Source organism: Lissotriton helveticus, chromosome 1_1, assembly GCF_964261635.1.
Source record: "Lissotriton helveticus chromosome 1_1, aLisHel1.1, whole genome shotgun sequence".
NCBI classification, from domain to species: domain Eukaryota; kingdom Metazoa; phylum Chordata; class Amphibia; order Caudata; family Salamandridae; genus Lissotriton; species Lissotriton helveticus.
The window spans coordinates 376,491,803-376,513,075 of record NC_136057.1 but is presented as its reverse complement, the minus strand read 5'-3'; the positions used below and the strand labels follow the sequence as shown (position 1 = coordinate 376,513,075).

Sequence of the window (21,273 nt, the reverse complement as noted above, 5' to 3'; positions counted from 1 at the left end):
TTTTTAACAAAGCCAGTAAGTTATAGGACTATATACAGAACATTAATCAAGTTTTCCCTTTCCCTAGGGAGAAGCATGGGTTGCTTATGATTTTAATGAAGATTCCCCTGACGGACAAGGATTACAGTTAAGAAACTGTTCCTTCTCAATCAATCTGGGAATTGTATAGCTCGCTACTCACCCGTGAGGGTTTCAAGGTGCGGGGGTGGAGTTCTCAATTGATAATTGTGAGCACTGAATAGAATAGCAAGCCCTGCCCCTCAATCTGCAGCGAAAGGGAAAAGAGGGTTACACAGAGGTAGTCTACACAAAGAGATTTCTCAAAGAGACCTGTAATATTTGTGCATCTGTTCTAGAATTTGAATCAACACAGTAGTGTCTTGTGAAGACGTGAACTGTTTTTCAAGTAGCTGCATTGTAGATCTTGAAAATCGTAATATTTCTGAGTAACACAGCAGTAGCTGCTTTACCTGTGTTTGAATGAGATTTTATTTTACCAGACAAAGTTTTATTTGTTTTTCGATAGATTAGAAAGCAAGAAACTATCTTTCAAGATAGATTGCTGGGGTGTTGCCAAACTGCTACGTAATGGAACATAATTAACAAACGATTGAATTTTTTAATATCATTAGTATTGTGTAGATAAATTTCAGGAGAAATAGGATTACAGGTAAGAAACAATTCCAGTTTGTTCCTCATTGCTGTGTAGCTTGGTAATTCTTGTCCAGTCTTTCAGTTCTGGGCAGAGGGAGGCTGATAAGTTCTTATCAGAAAAAACACCTTTCTCCTTAATTAAAATTCTTTAAGACCTACGATATCTTTTGAAATCAGATTATCCCTAGGACCATGTGATTAGAATTCTACTCTCAATCAATCCTTTATAGAGCGTGGCACATCACCTGTGAGGGTCTCAAGGCGCTGGAGCTGTTCGCTGCTGTTTGGAGGTTGGTTATTCAAACAGCCAGGTTTTTAGATCTCATCTGAATTGCTGGAGTGACCGTACGTTCCTGTGGAGCATGCAAAGGGTGTGAAAACAGGCAGAATAAATGACATTGACTTGTTTCTTCTATATCTATATGGCTTGTTGTCCAGAATGATGCCGAGGTTGTGGGCGTGGTCTGTTGGGTTGGGGGTTGTGATGTGCTCTGCGAGCCACCATGAGTCTTTCCAAGGCGAGGTGTTGTTCCCAAAGATGAGGACTTCTGTTTTGTCTGAGTTGAGCTTGACAGTTATTCTTCATCCAGTCCACAAAGTTCATCAGGCATCTGTGGAAATTGGTGTTGGTACAGGAACTTTGGATTTGAAATAGGATGAGCTGTGTGTTGTCCACGTAGGAGATGACCTTGAGGCTATGTGATCTGATGGTGTCAGCTAGTGGGGTCTTGTAGGTGCTGAAGACAGCCGGGCTGAGGGATGAGCCTTGGAGGACTCCGCAGATTTGCTTCTTGAGCTCTGAGGTGAACTTTGGGAGACGGATCCTTTGGGTTCTGCTGGTGAGGTATGAGGCGATCCATTCGAGAGCGTTTCCTTGAATTCCGATGTGGTGGAGTCTGTTGATCTCCTGATTGGATATGGTGTCAAACGCGGTGGGCAGGTCCAGAAGAATGAAGGTTGCTGTTTTCACTTGTTCCAGGAGGACTTTGATGTTGTTGGCTGGAATTAGGACAGTCTCGGTGCTGTGGTTGGCTCGGAATCTGCATTGAGAGGGGTCCAGGAGGTTGTGGTCTTCTAGGTTGGTAGGTAAGTCACTGGTTGATTGCTTTCTCAAGGATTTTTGCTGGGTAGTGGAGCAGTGAGATGGGCCAGTAGTTCTTCAGATCGGCAGGGTCAGCAGATGGTGTTTTCAGGAGTGGCCTCACTTCGGCGTGTTTTCAGGTCTCCGGGAAGGAGGCCGGGTGATGCAGGTGTTTAGGACCTTCCTGAGCTCATCGCCTATTGTCTTGCTTCCGAGGTTGAAGACGTGATGACGGCATGAGTCTGTGGGTGCCCCAGAGTACACGGAGTTCATGATGGAGCTGGTGTCTTGCATGGTGAGAAGTTCACAGTGGGTGAGGAGGTGGTCGGAATTTGTGTTCGTGGGTGCAAGTTGGTTGATGCTGTCTGCGGTGGAGGAATGGTGCTTGAAGTTCTCGTAGATGATCGAGATCTTGTTGTGGAAGAATTCAGCAAGGTTGTTGCCCAGTTCTTGGGAGGGAGTGACGTTCTTCTCGAAGGCTGCAGGATTGGTGAACTCTTTGACAATGGCCAAGAGTTCTTTGCTGTGGTTTGCGCTGACTTTGATGTGGTTTGCTAGGGCATTCTTCTTGGTTTCTTTCAGGAGTCAGTGGTACTGGTTCAGGGCTGTCCTTTAGTTGGTGCGGTCTTCTGATTTCTTTTGCTGATGCGCCACTTCCTTTCGAGTTGACAGCAGTTGCACTTGGTGGATTGTAGTTCCGTGGTGAGCCAGCTTGCCTTTTTTCTATGTTCTTTAGCCTTGGTTGTCTTGGTGGGGGCAATGGCGTTGGTGCATTTCGTAATCCACTGGGCAAAGTTCTTTGACGCTTATTCGGGGATGTGTGTGGAGCCTGGGAGGAGGAAGCAGAGTGTCATTTAGGCTCTCTTTCTAGCTTGTGCATTTCTGTTTTTCAGCTGGCAACTTCGACTATTAACTAACCTTTCTATTTCGTGTTATTTTAACATATTTCAACTTAATTGGTTGTTCTAAACTCCAGGCAATCCATTCTGTCAAGAATGCCATTTTTGCCTTAAAATGGTGTTGTAGTAGGTTAAAGTACAATGACTTCCATTTATTTTAATAGGTCCCATGGTTGGATTTTTGGAGGGACGGGGGTGTAGGGCAGGATGGTTTGCCACAAAAATTGCAAAGAGGATCTATTGATGGTCTTAATCATCTGACCAGAGTAAGTAGACAGAGCCATTTGTTCTTCCTTCATTGGAAAAGTGCATCTAAAATCCAACCTTCTTAGCTGGTATTGCAGTCCATCAATTGGTGCATCTGTAGGTCACACATGTTACTAATTAAAGTTTGGTTGTGGGGTTACTTACATTACCAATCCACAGATTACAACCACCCAGTATCAGCTTCAGGTAAAGCTTTTATTACTTCCAGAGTTTCTATATACTAGCATGAAATGGGTGGTTCAGTATTGCTTGACAATCACTTTGGGAAATACGATCTCTGTTTTCTAGGTGTTGTTATAAGAAGTTCCTTAAAGATCCGATCCTTCGCTATAATCTCAAGGCTGCCAACACTCTTCCGAATGCCTTTTTTAGGTCTTGCCTAACGGCGCAGCGCAAAGCTCTGTCGCTAGCGAGATCTATTGGCGACTTGAGTTTGGAAGGGGGACAGGAGATGTGCAATTTTCTCCAGACTGTCGATGTGCTCACTGCGTCTGTTTGTGCTTCGGCCCAGATAGCAGATGTGCACGCGTAAGGCTTGCGACTCACTAGCCATCTTCTTCCACTGCATGATCGCTGACATCTACGACAGCTTCAACACCACAACCGCCCAACTACGCCAGACCCCACCTCCCCTGCGAACAACACCAGCGCCCTCCACCTGACCTCCTGGTCCACCGTCAACGAGACACGCATGGTCATGAACTCCATCCACTCAGGATCTCCGTCAGACCCGTGCCCACACAACGTATTCAACAAAGCAGACGCAGCCATCGCACCCCAACTATGGAAGATCATCAACATCTCCTTCGAAACAGCGACATTCCCGGAAAGCTGGAAGAACGCCAAAATCAACACCCTCCTCAAGAAGCCCAAGGCGAACCCCAAGGACCTCAAGAACTTCAGGCGTCATCTCCCTGCTCCTGTTCCCGGCAAAGGTAATCGAGAAAATCGTCAACAGGCAACTGGTCCGCCACCTGGAAGACAACAGCATCGTGGACCCGTCCCAGTCTGGATTCAGACGAAACCACAGCACCGAGACAGCCCTCATCGCCGCCACAGACGACACCAGGCGCCAACTAGACCAGGGCGAAACATCAGCCCTCATCCTCCTGGACCTGTCAGCCGCCTTCGACACAGTCTGCCCTCGCACTCTTAAGACACGCCTCCTAGAAGCCAGAATCCAAGTAAAGGCCCTTGACTGGACTACGTCCTTCCTCTCTGGCAGAACCCAGAGCGTCCCCCTCCCACCCTTCCGATCCAAAGCCACCAACATCATCTGCGGCGTCCCCCAGGGCTCATCCCTCAGCCCGACGCTGTTCAACATCTACATGGCTCCCCTCACTCAAGGGGCCCGCCAGCAAGACCTCAACATCATCTCCTACGCCGATGACACCCAGCTCATCCTCTCCCTCACCAAGGACCCTCGCACCGCCAAAACCAACCTCCACGAGGGAATGAAGGCCGTCGCTGACTGGATGAGGAGCAGCCATCTAAAGCTGAACTCGGACAAGACGGAAGTACTCATCCTCGGACCCACCCCATCGGCCTGGGACGACTCCTGGTGGCCGACCACACTGGGAACAGCACCAACACCCACCGACCATGCACGCAACCTAGGATTCATCCTAGACTCCTCCCTCTCCATGGCTAAGCAGGTCAGCGCCGTCTCCTCCTCCTCCTGCTACAACACCCTCCGCATGCTCCGCAGGAACTACAAGTGGATCCCGACCGAAACAAGAAGAACGGTGACCAGGCCCTCGTCAGCAGCAGACTGGACTACGGCAACACATTCTACGCAGGAATGCCAGCCAAACACCTACAACCACTACAACGTATCCAAAACGCCTCTGCCTGACTGATTGTCAACGTTCCCCGCAGCAGCCATATCACCCCCCACCTGAGAGACCTTCACTGGCTCCCCGTCGACAAGAGGATCACCTTCAAGCTCCTCACCCACGCACACAAAGCACTCCACAATGCCGGACCAACCTACCTTAACAGCAGACTCGACGTCCACACCCCCACCCGCCAGCTCCGCTCCGCCCCGCCAGCCTCACCCTCGCTGCTGTACCCCGCATCCAACAAACGACCTCCGGCGGTAGATCCTTCTCTTACCTAGCCAAGACCCGGAACACCCTCCTTACCCACATACGGCAGACCCAAGACCTACTCGCCTTCAGAAGACTCCTGAAGACCTGGCTCTTCAAGCAGTAGCAGCACCCCCTCCCCTCAGCGCCTTGAGACTCTCATGGGTAAGTAGCGCGCTCTACAAGTACTCTGATTGATTGATTGTTACCACAACGCGCGACGATGTGCACGTTCACGGTGTGTCTTCGGGCTCAAGCTGAGATCGCCTGTGGACAGCAGATGTGCACGCTCTGGGCGTCTCTCGTCTCCTCTCTGTCGATCTCAGCTCACGGCAGTCACAGGAACAACACAGGCGTGGCAGGAGCGCCGCAGAGCCCCGTCATAGAGCACATCAGGCCCACCATGCTACCGAAGCAGCACCCACTGGCATCAGATGAAGGGGGCTGTCAAAGCTTACAGCTTCAGGGCAGGGGATATAATCAAATGTCATCCATATTTCTGCTGCACAACTCCCGTCATGTGGTTATGGTAAACATGACTCGCCAACCGCGCACACATTCCGTGAATTTCCAGGCTGTGTGTAACTCGCATTGCAGGCCCTCAGCGAGCTCTGCAAGCAGTGTGTGCACCTGGGAGTATGCGTGCCACGTCATGGTCCCACTGTTAACCTGCCAGTAGGCACCACCCACGCGCCCGCGTCACCTCCAGGCCATACCTCGCTTCAAAGTTAATCAGCCCAAGATCACAGGATGTCGAGCAACGCCAATATCAAACCCATTCCCCGCTCCAAAATAGGAAACCCCGAGCCAAGGACCCCCTTGCTTTCCGCCCTCCTTCCCACCCACCACTCCAACTGTGCACCACTTCCCCCCCCTCGCAAATACCCACCACCTCTACAGCGTAGCATAAAAATGCCCACCATACCCCTCCACGCTCCCGCAGACCCATCTAAAGTGTCCCACGTGGAGTTGCCAAAGTCACCGCACAAATGTCCACTAATTCCCGAGGAGCCCCCCTATCCACTCAATGGCACCATGACCCGCGCTGCGCCCCCCCGACTGCCCGTGCGCTCCCACCCCCACCGGCCCCTCAGCTTACCCAACTAGCTGCCCCCATCCCTCCGATCCGTTGTCCCTGCTCAGCTGCCCCTCACTCCTCCCAAGACCCAGTGCTCCTCCAACCCACCTCACTCCTGCCCCCTCACCTCACACAGTGCGGCAGCAGCACATAGCATAAATATTAAATGTATTTTTTCATTAGGCCGGTATAAACTGATCTGGCCGTCAGAACAGGTGCACCACAGCTCCCCAAGATGCAAATAACTTCGAGGCTACAGCATGCCACAGTGCATGAATAATCAGATTTAATACAATATCAATTGACTTCATCAAAATATTCATTCATATTTGAGCCTATACCCTATATTCTCCTGTTTCATAATCTTAATGAAATTGTTAGTACTTTTAAAAGGGGGCTGCGCTGCCCCCCCCCTGTCTACCTGCCGTACTACCGGCCCCCTCAACACACCCTGCCAGCTGCCCCACACATCTCTCCACTGCCCCCTGAGCCCCCTCACCTTACCTCTGTAACTGCAGCACCTTCTTCTCTTCTCTAGTTAAATTCCCAGGAGAAAGAGGGTCCTTCTTTTTTTATGTGTTGTCTCTATGGCCTAGTTCGCAATCACATATCATTTGTTTACCAACTACGTACTCCCATTGTTCTGTCATCTGTGTGTGCATTTTCTGCCATAGTGGCATAGTTAGGTCTCGCATTACTAAAAATGACAGCTATTAATTATTTGCAACTTCAAAAGCTCTAACTGATGCGAGACCTATTGCATTGCAAATGCTTGTTTTTTTCCTCATTTGGACACGGTTGTAGAAAATTGGGACACTGGTGTTATCCAGCTCTGTAATTATGTACTGCATTGGTGGATCTGCTTTCTTTTTGCCTCTCAATCTCCTACCGTGGTGTCATTATTCTCTTCTGTTACTAGGCCCTATTCCTTTTTACCTCGTCTGCTGATTGAACCTTTATCCACCACTCTACATGCTTACAGTCTTGAGCATCTTCCCATCAGACAGATGGCTTAATCCATTATTTTAATACCCACACTCTAGTGGTTTGTCTTTAAATTCTGGGAAAATTGGCTTCAAAATCGAACATGTGATCCAGTATTAGGCAGTCGATAGTTCTTTTTTGTTCACTCCACAACCTTGCTCTGTTGTTTATCCACTGAACTTGTTATGTAAATCTACAACTGCAAGAAAACCTATTTTAGTAGATGTAGTGTGACAAATTAATTTTGTGGGAGACACTTGTATCTGATTTTATTAAAAAACAAATGGTTGTAACAACTTTCTGTTTTTCTTTAACATTTACTCTCTGCCCCCTCAGGAGCGGTCAGATAAGGTCGCGAAGCGTTTGCAGCTCATGACCCAACGCTATGAGGCCCTTGAGAAACGCCGGGCCATGGAGGTGGAAGGCTTTAAAACAGACATCAAGCACCTGAGGCAGAAGCTGAAGGAGGTGGAGAAACAGCTATTCAAGGTATTGTATCTTATTACCTGTGGACATGGACATGCAATCCGTTCCCTTTAACATTTAAAGCTGGCCATGATGAAATATGCTTGGTGAGGTGGCGCACAGTCTTGTTGGGGGGTAGGGCAAGTGCACGGGATATGTTGCCCTTAGACAGCCTGAGTCATGTTGGCCTCTGTTATAAATGTATACTATGACCGAGATTCAGTCTAGAAGACCGCTACGTGGAGGTAGATTAGGAAACCACCCTGGGCTATCATTCATTGGCAAGATCACTGAAAAAAAGCAGTCTATATCCAACTCTAAAAACACATCGATGATATCCCATTTCTAACATAACCCATCTCATGCACACCTACCGGACTGGCTTCAGGTCACGCTGTAGCTCAGAGATGGCTACCTTACAAGTAACAGATGTTGCCCTCCTGGCTGCAGATTGAGATGACCCCTGCCTCTTGATACTGCTGGTCCTCTTCAGCTGCATTCGACCCTGTCAACTATCCCACCCTCAGACACACCCGAGTCTCAAATGGTACTCACTGGCAATGTCCTCCACAATTTCTATTTCTACCTTCCCAACTGTTTCTAGACCCCTTATCATCAGCGGAGGCCCCCAGAGTTCCAAACTGTCCCCTGACATCTTCAGCATCTACACAGAGCCACTTGGTGCACTAATAGAAGGTAACCGCATCACGATTCACCAATATACTGATGATACACAGCTCTGCTTGAAAGTTTTATCTGTTTCAGACATTTAGCGCCTCAAAGACTGCACTGCACATCACCCAGACCTTGATGTCCAGGTCCTACATGAAGCTTAACCCAACCAAAATAGAATTACTGGTTTTACCAAGAACAACATACCAGAAACGTATACACCTAGCTCATTGGCATGCACATTGATGGCTTTGAACCCCAACTTTCACTGAATGGCAAGTCACCTGGATTCACCCTTAACACCAACCTTTCCCTAATGGAATGCTTTGCCAAAACAACACATGGCCTTGTACCGGCTCTCTCTTCTAATGGAAGTAAAACATTTTCTTCCAGAAAGCAATATCAGAACTGATACTCAAGCCCTCATACTCTTTTATCTGGATGGTGGCAACACTCTACTCCTTGACCTGCCAAACTGCATGATGGCAACCTTTAAGAGCATCCTACACGCCACAGCATGTCTCATTCAGGGACTGAATAAATATGATCACATCATCCTCATGGAACTCCATTGGCTCGCCTTGCCGGCTCCCTCCATCTTCAAAACCAGCTAAATTATTTATGAAGTCATCACAACTAGCATCCCTGCTTATCTTCTAGGCAAGCTCACCCTCTCTAGTGGTTCTCGGCACAGCCACAGCCAGGACACAGTCACACTGCTTCTTAAGAACTAAGAACAAGGTAGCAGGCCTTTTACATCTATGCCCCCTTAATCTGAAACAACTCCCCTGTATTCATCACGACTGCCCCACGCTGCTGCAATTTAGGAAAGAGATGAAGATACACCTCTTTATAGAACACTACATGACAAAGCATTAACCGGCAACAAAGCAGCTAACTCGCTTTAGTGCAGCAATCTGCTGCCTTTGGTTTGTTTGCACTATAAAAATGACATACAGGCATTGGCCATCCTACAGTGTCCTGGTATAGAGACCAACATCACATAACAGCTATAGGTCGTACTGTGTGTAATAGCCACTCACCATCCACCTCAGCCCTACCATATGTTGTCAGGAGCAAATCTTGAGGGTAGCACCATGGCCTCCACAAACCTCCAGATATCAGTGCCTCCGTGTTGGCTCCTGAGCTCGGCACCCTCACCCTGGTCTGTCACCTGAAGAGGAATCTCACTGGTTGCTGACAGAGGGCCGGGTGAGGCTCTCCAACCGTGTGACGCCACCATCTAGGGAACTGGTGTTGGATCTCACTGAGAAACACATAGACAGACATTATGAAGCTCAGTAGCCCAGTGCCATGGCTGAGGCGCGTTCTTAGCTGTCAGGTTGCGGCCTGAAAGGGAGTAGGGATGTCCGCCTCGGTGTTAATTCAATCTTAAATCACCGGTACTGTAGTTCTTCTGTGCTCTCTCTTTTTTCAGCTTATTTTAATTGTAAACTTATAAATATGGCAATATAAATATAAGCATATATCTCTTACAATGTATATTCGATTTCTGTGTACAAATGCAATGTCATGCAATACGATTTTTAATAATGTTATTGCTGATTGTTTTTACATTTTGGGCTCCATCTGTATTGAGGTAGCTGATACCTCTTATTATGCGGTGAGACTTGCTACAGTGTAACTTGCCACACGAGTATTTTTCCTTCTTATGTCAATAATCTTGGTAGTCGAGGAGGTGATCCATTGTCAATGGGCCATCAATAGTGCACTAAATAGATTCTATATCACTTTGACTTTCACTTTTGTTGTTTCCTTCGCCTTACTCTCAGGTAACACTAAACATTGGCCCAGACCAGGACCTTGCAATTCTCCATGAAGTACGCCAAGGAAACGCACGGACGAAGAAAGTGCAAGGGGAGTTAAAAAACCTGAAGGCCAAAATTTACGGACTGGAAAACGAGTTACGGATTGGCTGACCCAAGTCTTGCAACAGCTTTCAATAACACTAGAGCAACATATGGACCGACGATAAGCTATTTTGAAGGACAATCATGATGCAGGAAGCCTCTGAGTGCAGATTAGTGTTTTTTGAATCTCCTCATATCTTAGTCATTGCATTCTCTATTTATAAAAGAGGATGCCCTTCAGTAACCGAATGTGCTTACCTTTTACAATGAGTTAGACATTCAATGGCCCATTTCTAATGCTGCTGCACCTTTTGTGATTAAGTAAAAGTCTGAAACTTTTCAGATTTGATGCAGAACAGCCAACTCCTAAGTATGGACAATATTTGTTTGCCACCAGAATACACAGTCTCCATTTATCCCTTGCTAGATTAAACCAGTTGATCATTACCTGACAGCAGAAGGACTGTGATAAAACAATAAGAATGTCTTTGTGATTTTTCCTATTATTCTGATGCTGGTATATAACTTCCTCTGACCATTGCTTTGCACGCACCGGCCACTGGAGTTCAGACCACCAATGAGAGAGACCCCAGGGTACTTTAAGAGTGGGGTAAACATTCTGAATTGTCTTTTTACAAACATTGTGCATTTTCTTTTTATTTATTTTACTTTGAAAAACAATTAAGCCAGAAGAAGGTATTGTCATATATATTTTTCCAATTAAAAATGTGAATGTTTTCCCTCATGTTTTGTATTTGAATTGTTGGATCAAAGTTTATCCCCTTATTTCTGCCTACATCCTCGTAAATTGACTGATGTCTCAGTAGGGTTATACTGAGTTTCCCAACTGGGGTATGCCTCCTATTGTCGTACTTACTTTATATAGCCAACCCCATTAGCACAAGTCCTTTTTCAACGAATGTCCATGTGACTCTTTCCCTTTGCTCATCTTTCCTCCATATTTTCCCTGCTTACTCCACTGGTGTCTCTGGCTACTTTCTCTGCCATTTTGTGCGTTCAGTGTCTCCCTTGCAATGCACCTCCCCAAAATGTTTTTTTAAATGTAATTTTGCATCCTCCTTATTATTTTTGTGTGTTTGTGTTTTTTGGCTCATTTTTTTCTATCTTTTACCGATATTTGAAATGGGTAGGGGGCGGGTTCTATTTGATTGGACCTTTTCCAAATAGATTCTTAATTTTTTTTTTCTTTCAAATGGAATCATTTAAAAAAAGTTCTTTGTCAGTTTATCAAACATTATCACCGCCGTTCTGAAAAGGAGATGATGGATCACATTACTGTTTGAAAAACGTGTTCTAACATCGCTTGGCCTTTGTCTTAAAGCTCGGAAGCATTGAAATCCATAGTCTATACTGCTTGTGGAGAAGATGCAATTAAAATGAAGTACTGGCACCCCCTTTTACCTTTTTCTAAACATCTAGGTTCTTGGACAGTCTTGCTTCTCTTAACAAAGTGAGTGTGACGCCAGTTGGCCTACACAACTTCAGACTTATATGGGTACTTTGTGCTCGAAACAATCACTGCAGCAGGTTCAGTGCTGCAAAGCTAACTATCCCATCATGTACTTTACTTCCAGGGAGTTCTTGTCTCTCCCTCGCCTCTGGCAGTAGGTGGTGAAAGGGCACCACATTTGTTCACGTGTGGCACCAAATGACTTGGCAGCATTCCCTTGGCCTCCTACCTTAAGTGAGGGACTCTACCTGAACTCATGCCTTCACTCCGCATCCTGTGGGTGCTGTGCGCTAATCGCAACCTCCCTCGCACTGGGCTACTCTTTGAAGGCTACTTTACAAACTCCCCTAATGATTTGCAGTCCTGTAATTATGGGAAAGATTCAATTGGTTGTACTTTGTGGCTGTCTCTTGAAATCGGCAGCAGTATAACTTTTCAGGCTAAGTAGATCATGTGCACGAATGGGTATTGAATGTGACTTTTTTGCCTGGTGGCCTAGCTTCCTTGGCTGTGGCATTAACTTTAGATCAGTTGGTAACGTATTATCAGTACTGAAGTGTTATACAAGGCTAAAGTTTTTCTTTCAGGTTTTCTTTCATTGTATCCTCTAACTCCTCCCTTTTCCATCCTTGAAATCCAGGAGGCTTGATTTTTGTCATAGTTCTAAAGAAAGGCACTGGTTTAATGTGTTGCATTCCAGCAATAATTATGGCACATATTTATTAATGTAACGGGCTAATTTGTGGGACGCAAAATCCACGTTTGTGAATGTTAATCATATGTGATTGTCATTTTTTTAAATCAATGAAACCGTATTTTGTAATCTTTTGTTGTGAGTAAATTGTTTACTTTATTATTTGCTTCTTATGTACATACATTTGAATAAATATTAATACACTTTTAGCAATACATTATTTAAAATTCTTCTAATCTTTTGCAAGTCAGTTTATTTATTCTTGAACTTTCTTTGGATATTTTTCACAGAAACCAAACACGATAAGAGCTCTTGAGTCAAATTTTACAGTATATGACAACGTTTTCGTTTCACAGACAGCATAACTCTTGCAATACACTAAAGGGTAGAAGTTTCATGTGCATATATCCAGGGCAAAGTACTAAAAAAAGAAGTGGGGGGGACTAACCGAGTTAGGCAGTATGCAAGTGACATCACAGCGTGCAACATCACGGTGCATGACAACACAGATGCCATTACAGGAATTGCCATCATAGAAAGTGGCATCACAAGCCACGACTTTACAGGAAGTGGCATCACAAGAAGTGACGTCATATCCAAATCCCTCACATATATGTTTAGCAGGTCTTTCATGTGTACATTTGAGCGCCTTGCTAGGCTAATAGCACAGTGAGCTATGGAAGATGATATGTGACTTCTACACCTTGCAGTGCCCCAATTTTATGTAACTCATACTGTGTATTCATTTACAAACGTATATCATTTATTGTACATGTAATATGCACGTGTTGAGGTCGAGCGCTCTGACACCCTGCAATGGGATGAGTAGGGCTATACAAGAAAAAATAGTGGTACTGTAATTATTTCAACGCCTCCTCATGTGTAGTAAGCTCTATGTAAATGCAATTTGCTTTGTGTAAATACTGGGAAAGACCAACACATCTGACATTCTTACACTGCGTACATATTTCCTAAAAAGGGACTGTACAAAGTGAAAAGCTGCCTCTCAAGTATGTGTGAAGTGCTAACAAGGTGTGAGCATTTGTTTCCCCTCTGCTTCTTTTGCATCAGGTGTGAGGCTTCTGACTGCTCCCAGCCAAGAGACTCGAACAAAAGGAGGTCTGATGACCCCTCAAATTCGACCTTTGTTATGAGCCCAGCAGGAGTCTTAAATAATCAATCAAAGCATTTATATAGCGCACTACTCACCCGGAGGGTCTCAAGGCGCTTGGGGAGGGGGTTCCGCTACTGCTCGAACAGCCAGGTCTTGAGCTGCTTCCTGAAGGCGAGGTGGTCTTGGGTCAGGCGGAGGCGGGTCGGGAGGGAGTTCCAAGTCTTGGCGGCCAGATAGGAGAAGGACCTTCCTCCTGTGGTGGCTCTTCGGATGCGGGGGACGGCGGCGAGGGCGTGGCTGGTCGATCGAAGCTGGCGTGTGGGAGTGTAGAAGTTGAGGCGGCTGTTGAGGTATCCTGGGCCTTGGTTGTGCAGGGCTTTGTGTGCGTGGGTGAGGAGACGGAAGGTGATTCTCTTGTTGACCGGGAGCCAGTGCAGGTCTCTCAGGTGTCCGGAGATGTGGCTGTGTCGGGGGATGTCGAGGATGAGTCTTGCTGAGGCGTTCTGGATCCGCTGGAGTCTCTACTGGAGTTTGGCAGTGGTTCCGGCGTAGAGGGAGTTGCCGTAGTCCAGCCGACTGGTGACGAGGGCCTGGGTAACAGTCTTCCTGGTCTCGGTGGGGATCCACCGGAAGATCTTACGTAGCATGCGCAGGATGTTGAAGCACGACGAGGAGACGGCGTTGACTTGTCTGGTCATGGAGAGGGAGGAGTCCAGGATGAAGCCCAGGTTGCGTGCGTGGTCTGTTGGTTTGGGTGCGCTGCCCGGGGCAGGGGGCCACCAGGAGTCATCCCAGGCGGAGGGCGAGGAGCCCAGGATGAGGACCTCCGTCTTGTCCGAGTTCAGCTTCAGATGGCTGTTCATCATCCACTTGGCTACGTCTGTCATCCCTTCGTGTAGGTTGGCTCTGGCTGTGGCGGGGTCGTTGGTGAGGGAGAGGATCAGCTGGGGTTCGTCAGCGTAAGAGATGATGTTGAGGTTGTGTTGGCGTGCGATGGCCGCAAGGGGGCTCATGTAGACATTGAAGAGGGTGGGGCTGAGCGAGGAGCCTTGAGGAACGCCGCAGATGACTTCGGTGGCTTCTGATCTGAATGGGGGGAGGCGGACTCTGTGTCCTTCCGGCGAGGAAGGAGATGATTCATTCAAGTGCCTTCTCTTGGATTCTGACGTTGCAGAGGCGCTGCACTAGGGTGCGGTTGCAGACCGTGTCGAAAGCTGCGGAGAGGTCCAAGAGGATGAGGGCCGCTGTTTCCCCGTTGTCGAGCAGGGCTCGGATGTCATCAGTGCCAGCGATGAGGGCGGTCTCGGTGCTGTGGTTGGCCCGGAAGCCAGACTGCGAGCGGTCGAGGGATCCATTCGTCTTGAGGAAGGCGGCCAGCTGCTTGTTGACAGTCTTCTCGATGACTTTGGCCGGAAACGGGAGGAGCGAGATGGGGCGGTAGTTTTTGAGTTCGGTGGGGTCCGCTGATGGTTTCTTCAGTAGAGCGCTGAGTTCGGCGTGCTTCCAGCTCTCTGGGAAGGTAGCGGTGTCGAAGGAGGTGTTGATGATGTCCCGCAGGTGGGGTGCGATGACAGCGTCGGCCTTGTTGAAGACGTGGTGCGGGCAGGGGAGGGTTGGAGATCCGGAGTGGATGGAGTTCATCGTGCGTCGGGTTTCTTCGGTGTTGATCGGGGTCCAGGCGCGGAGGGTGGTGGTGGGGGGTGCAGGTACGGTCGTGGGGTGCGTTGGCTGTGTGGTGAAGCTGTTGTGTATGTCTGCGATCTTGTTGTGGAAGTAGGAGGCGAGGGAGTTGCAGAGGTCCTGTGATGGGGTGATGTCGTTGTTTCCGGCGTTGGGGTTGGAGAGCTCCTTGACGATGTTGAAGAGTTCCTTGATGTTGTGTGCGTTGTTGTCCAGTCGCTCCTTGAATGCGGTTTTCTTGGTGGTATGGATCAGTTGGTGGTGTTCTCGAGTGGCGATCTTGAGGGTGGTCATGTTGTCTGGTGTTGGGTCTCTGCGCCAGGCTCTCTCGAGGGCTCGGCAGTTCTTCTTGGAGCTCTTGAGTTCGTCGGTAAACCATGGTGCTTTCTTACTGCCGGGTCTGCAAGGCGGGGTCCTCAGAGGGGCGAGGTCGTCTGCGCAGTTGCTGATCCACTTCGTGAGGTTGTTGGCGGCCTGGCTGGGGTGCGTTGAGCTGGCGGGGGGGGTCCTGGCTCAGGGATGCGGCGAGCTGGTCGGCTGTGATCTTGTTCCAGCTTCTGCGTGCCACCTGTTGCTGGTGGTGGTGGATCGTGTTCTTTCTGAAGCTGAAGTGGACGCAGCTGTGGTCCGTCCAGTGGAGCCCGGTAGCGTGGCTGAAGACGATGTCCTTGCTGGATGAGAAGACGGGGTTGAGTGTGTGTCCGGCGTAGAGGGTGGGGGTGGTCACCAGCTGCTTGAGACCGAGGTTGGCGAGGTTGTCCAGCAGGGTGGTGGTGTTGCGTTCGTTGTTGTTTTCCAGGTGGAAGTTGAGGTCCCCGAGGAGGATGTAGTCAGCGGGGGGGAGGGCGTGCGGGCTGATGAAGTCGGCGATGTCTTTGCTGAATTGTGTGCGTGGTCCCGGGGGTCGGTAGATGAGGGTGCCTCTGAGGGTGGTCTTGGGGTCGGTGTGGATCTGGAAGTGCAGGTGTTCGGCGGCTGCGAGGGTGTCGTCGGAGTTGGTCGTGATGCGGATGGTGTTCCTGTGGATGATGGCGATGCCTCCTCCGGTCTGGTTGCCGCGGTCCCTCCGGGTGATCTTGTATCCGTCCGGGATGGCGATGGCGGGTGCTGAGGAGGTGTTCATCCAGGTTTCCGTGAGGAAGGCGACTTCTGGTGATGTTGTGTCGAGCAGGTTCCAGAGCTCTACGGCGTGTCTGTGGATGGAGCGGGTGTTGAGCAGGATGCACTTCAGGTGGTTGCTGCTGGTGCTCGGCTTGGTGGGTGCGGGTGCAGTGCCGGTCCGGATGCAGGAGAACTTGCAGGAGTGGCAGCCGAAGGGTCCGTGGGTGCGTCTCGGGGTGGCTCGGTAGCATCCGGGGATCCGGCCGGCGTTGAGTGCGTTGAGTTCGGTGGCGTCGTAGATCCGGCGGGTGGGCTGGTGTCTGCGGGGGCCAGGGGTCCGGGCGCTGGCGCCCGGACCAGGCGCGGTTGGCGCAGACTGGCTTACCTTTGGAGCGCCTTCGGCGCACAATCAGCGTGCCCGCTGCGCGTGCTCGCGGTCGCCATTCATGGCGAAGTGCGAGGGAGGGAGGAGCAGCTGGGAGGCGGGAGCGGGGAGGGTACAGAAGGAAAAGGGGGCGTGGCCGCTCTCACAACGGCGGGGAGCGGGGCGGGTGGGCACAGGGGGCAACTACAGGGAAAACAGCACAGGGGGCCACACAAAAGCAGAGAATAGGGACAAAAAAGCTAGATCAGACCAAAAGGAACAGAATAATCACAAAAGAAAACAGCGTTGTCGCAGGAGACCAGACAGAACAACGGCGGGGGGCGGGGTCAGCAGGCAGGCTCAGCGAGGCTGAGGGCAGCGGCAGGCGGGAAGCACACGCTACAGCTGGTGGCCGTGCGGCGCGGGGGTGTCCTGAGAACAGAAAGCCCTGCCTGCCCATTTTTGCAGATGGAAAGCAGACAACGTGCAGGCGCTGCTGAAAGTGTCCCAGTGTTTGGAAATTACACCAGGACGAGTTCAGCACATTATTCAGTCGGGCCCAAATTCTTGGAAGGGTGGATGGCCTTCACCCTGCGAAAATAGTGGGTGGACGCCATCCACCCACGTGTATCCCCGACTCGTGCCCTGCATGTATCATCCCCAGTTACTTAATAAGGGTATTACATCTCGGGTATTACTCCGGGATACTAAAGCCCTCATACCTTCCAGGACGAAAAATAGATTACTTGAACTTGAATTCTGCCAATTAAAAAAAATCTGCTCATTATGCTAATGATCCAGCGATCTGGAACTTATACATTTCTACAGTCAAGGCCCAATTTCATTACCCAACAAGTCCTTTCACTCTGAGTTAGTGAATTTTCCAAACTAATACCAGACTTACCAATATCCAATCTGTATCTTCATTCCTAGTATACCAAATATGGCGATGCAATCTTTATAAAGTTGACAGGGTTTGGCAAACTAATACTTGTTTCCAAAATACTCATAAACTAAAATAAACACCTCTAATAATGAGACTCGTTTGTATATCTGTTACGCTTTATCTACTGTGAAAATAATGCTCATCAGTACCAACATACAGTACAAATCATAGCGCATCACAAGGCAAACAATATCAGAAGAGAACATGACAAAATCATATCTCATTGACAGTACATAAAGGAGTGGAAAGGCAAAGAGACAAAAGGTTCAGAGACAAAATACATTTGCACTGATTATGCAAATTCTGTATCCAGTCTATACTAACACAATTTGAAATCGGATAACTACTCTCTGGCCATGAGAGCAGTAAAGCCCCTCAAGCAGTTTGAAGAGGCAAAGAATAAGTCAGGAATCAGCAGACAGGAACAGCCAGCTCAAGATTAGGAGACCGCAAGAAAGACCTCTCCTCACACAAGGAGGACAGCAAGCCACCGACAATGACATCCAACAATGATCTTCTTAAGCAGTCTCTAAACCCCTCCCACCAGAAACTCCAGTTATACCCTAAAACCCAGATGTCCAACCCACACTTGTATCAGAACAGGGGAATTCTCTTCACCTGATTGGTGTGACAGTACACCCCCTTCCTTAACCACTCTCGCCATGTCCATCTCACTCAATGTCTTATTGTTTATTTATTCATCACGTCAACTTCCACCCCAGAAAATACAAATTCAAGCTACTGTCATAATAAACACTTCTTTCATGCCGTTTATGTAGCAAACTTTGTATAACATTTGTCCATTTGTGCCGATTCGGGGGAAATGTTCCTCTGCTCGATGAATATTGTTTCTTCATACAAACTCTTGGCAGGCACTCAGGATTTGTGAAGGACACTCATCGTCCACCTTCCCCTTCTCTTTTGAGTTTTATTTCTAATTTTTCATTTTTCTTATTTTCATTAACTCCAAACTTTCCTGCAGAGCAGAAAACCATGCTTTTATGAAAAACAAACGCATGCATTATTAATCACTAGTAATGCTTTCCATCACGCACCAACCCAATGCTGCATCTATCTATGCGCAACACATATTAAATATTATTTTCCTATCCAACATTAATAAAGTGCACAAAAGCAGCATTAATCCTTTTAATTTTCATTAGTCAAAAAGCATTTGTGGTCTACTTCAGTGCTTTAGAACGCGCTTGCACAGCAGCATTTTCCCTCATGTTAGGTTCTTTTACCGCATAGGTTTTCACCTCATACTGTTAATAAATGTTACAGAGGATTCAATTCGAGCAAGTTTTATTTCACGAAAACCCTGCTCCATCAATCCCCCCTTTGATGGCGTTTTGAGTCTTCACCAAAATACCCACCAATACAAATGATCACTTTTAGAAAGCAGTTGTTCTCATTCGTTTTACCATTATTCCATCTAGATCCTTCATGATTTCATTATAATTTCCTTTCCTGTCCTCTAATTCTGTCTCTTCTCTCTTTCTCTTTCTTGCTCTTCGTTTAACATCAGATGTCTCCTTGCATTTACAAGACTTATAGATCAGAAAAATCATTAGTATCACTGTAGCCACTGCAACGATAGGTGATAGTATCCTTCCTAATACACTATTTCCAAAAGTAGACAACCAATTACCCATAGAGGAAAAACCTAGTTTCTCCCAAGCACTGTCAACCTTCAATTCGGCCAAATCTTCATGAAGATTTGTAATATACTTAATGCACCCCTCAAGACTCTTACTCTTGTCAGGATATAAGTGCAACACTGTTGTATTTTCAACAAATTGCAGTCTCCACCCTCTTTAGCCAATAACACATCAAGGGCAAGTCAATTTTGTAAAACCATAGACCTAATCGCAACCATTTTATTATCAATCATCAAACACCCACCAGCAGTGTCTGTTGATAAACGATCAGCCACTGTGGACAATTTTCTAATTTTACGTGACTTCAAAGTGACTCCAACTGAAGGTATCAATGCTGCAAAGATATCGCCCACTATTTCTGAAAAACTCACTCCTCTCTTATTATGTAGTAATCCATTCTTTACTTAATTGATTCTATTATTCTTATCCAAATGATCTACCTTGGGCAATACTATCCCCATATAACAACATCCATACCAGTGTGCAAGCAACCTATCGTAGGTATTCTTCTTCATCTTCAGTTCTCCACAAATCTTTCAATGAATTTTTACATTTCTGCACCTTAATTTACACAGTTCTTTTAGGGTGATTCAAAGCTGTTTCCTTCACTTTGCTCTGTACCAGCGTTTTTTTGCTCTGATCTGTGTATTCAATTTCTTCCAACACCACATATGTCATTCTGGAGCTGTGTATTTCTTGCTCGGAACTCTCACTCTTTCCGTTTTTCGAACTGATTCTTTTTCCGACTCACTTTGTTCAGTTTGACTTGATACTTCAATTATCGTGTCTGGTGATTTCTGTTTCAGAGTGTATTTCAGTTGTTTCACTCCTTTTGGCCACACATCACCTTTTCTCGTTTTCTTAACTTGCACTGCTTCTTCTGCTTCTGTTTCAAGATCACAAGTTCTTTTATTCAGTTCTTTTCTCTGTTGCACTTGGTCTTGATTTCCAACCAATAGTTCTCAATCATCACCTCCAACAGCAGTCTTACGAGACCCAGTAGCTGATGCCCACTTTATTCGACTTCTTCCCTGGTCGACCACATGTTCAACACCTTCCGAATCTGTAGCTTCAGACTCTATTGTTTCACGTTCTACAGCATCCTGCTCTTCTTGTAACTCCACCAGTCACTGCTCTTCTTCTTCTTGTCTTTCAAGTGGACTTGGGACTCTTCTTGTATGGCTTGCGTGTATCCAATTTGGCAAGCCACTGCACTTTACTGCTGTCTTCGTCACCAGTATTACCTGGTAAAGGCCATGCCATCTAGGTTCCATACACAACTTTCTTACATGCTTCTTCGCCAGGATCCACTCCCCTGGACTTAAATCATGTGCTTGCTCCTTCCTGCTGTGTTGTGGTTGCTATTTCTCCAACCTGATGAGACACAGAACGTACCACATCAGCCAATCCTGTACAATAATCAAGCACTAGATCATCCGTAATATTCATCAGTTGATTTGCTGGTACAATTGGCTGTCTCATTGCTCTTCCCATTATAACTTCATGAGGGGATAATCCAGTCTTTTTTTATCAGGAATGCTTCTCAGACTCATCAATACCAATGGTAAAGCATCTGACCATTTCAGTGCTGTTCATGCGCACACCTTTGACAGTCTGGATTTGATAGTGCCATTAACTTGCTCAACCACACCTGAGGCTTATGGTCGATGCAGCTTTTGCTCAATTTGTAATGCTGCACAAATCATCTGAATTATTTCATTATTAAGATGTGTACCGGCAACACGCCAACACGGCAAAAACATGGAACAAGCTTCCCGTTGAACTGGAAAATAGCCCCTCTTTGTGGTCCTTCCGTAAGAACCTAAAAACCTGGCTTTTCTCATCTTAGCCTGGGGGCACACTAGATCCACGATCGGTCCGTTTTTATCTTTGACAGCGCCAAGACGCCTTCGGGCATTCGAGCGCTCTACAAATCACAAAATCAAATTAAATCAAATCAACCGCTATCTGTTTCTAAAAGAGACTGGAAATCCAACTCTAGGAATAATCTCCCTCAAAAGCAATTTAGCAACTGTTAAACTATCATTTCTTCTTGTTGGATATGCTTCTACCTAACAAGAAAACAGACAAACCACAACCAACACCTATTTCAGTCCATTACTAGGAGGAAGCTCAATGAAATCAGCCTGTAACCTAGTAAATGGTCCTGCTGCTTTTCCAATC

General features: G+C 47.3%; 1 protein-coding gene across 1 annotated transcript in view; it reads left to right on the top strand.

Moving 5' to 3' along the window:
- The window catches only part of CCDC77 (coiled-coil domain containing 77), a 280,750-nt gene extending 268,297 nt beyond the window's left edge, over nucleotides 1–12,453 (top strand). The window contains exons 11-12 of the mRNA XM_078673707.1: nucleotides 7,387–7,539; nucleotides 9,981–12,453. Of these exons, the coding sequence (XP_078529833.1) occupies nucleotides 7,387–7,539; nucleotides 9,981–10,127 (300 nt within the window). The 3' untranslated portion in view covers nucleotides 10,128–12,453. The remainder of the gene's footprint in view (nucleotides 1–7,386; nucleotides 7,540–9,980) is intronic.
- Nucleotides 12,454–21,273: the final 8,820 nt, after the last annotated feature.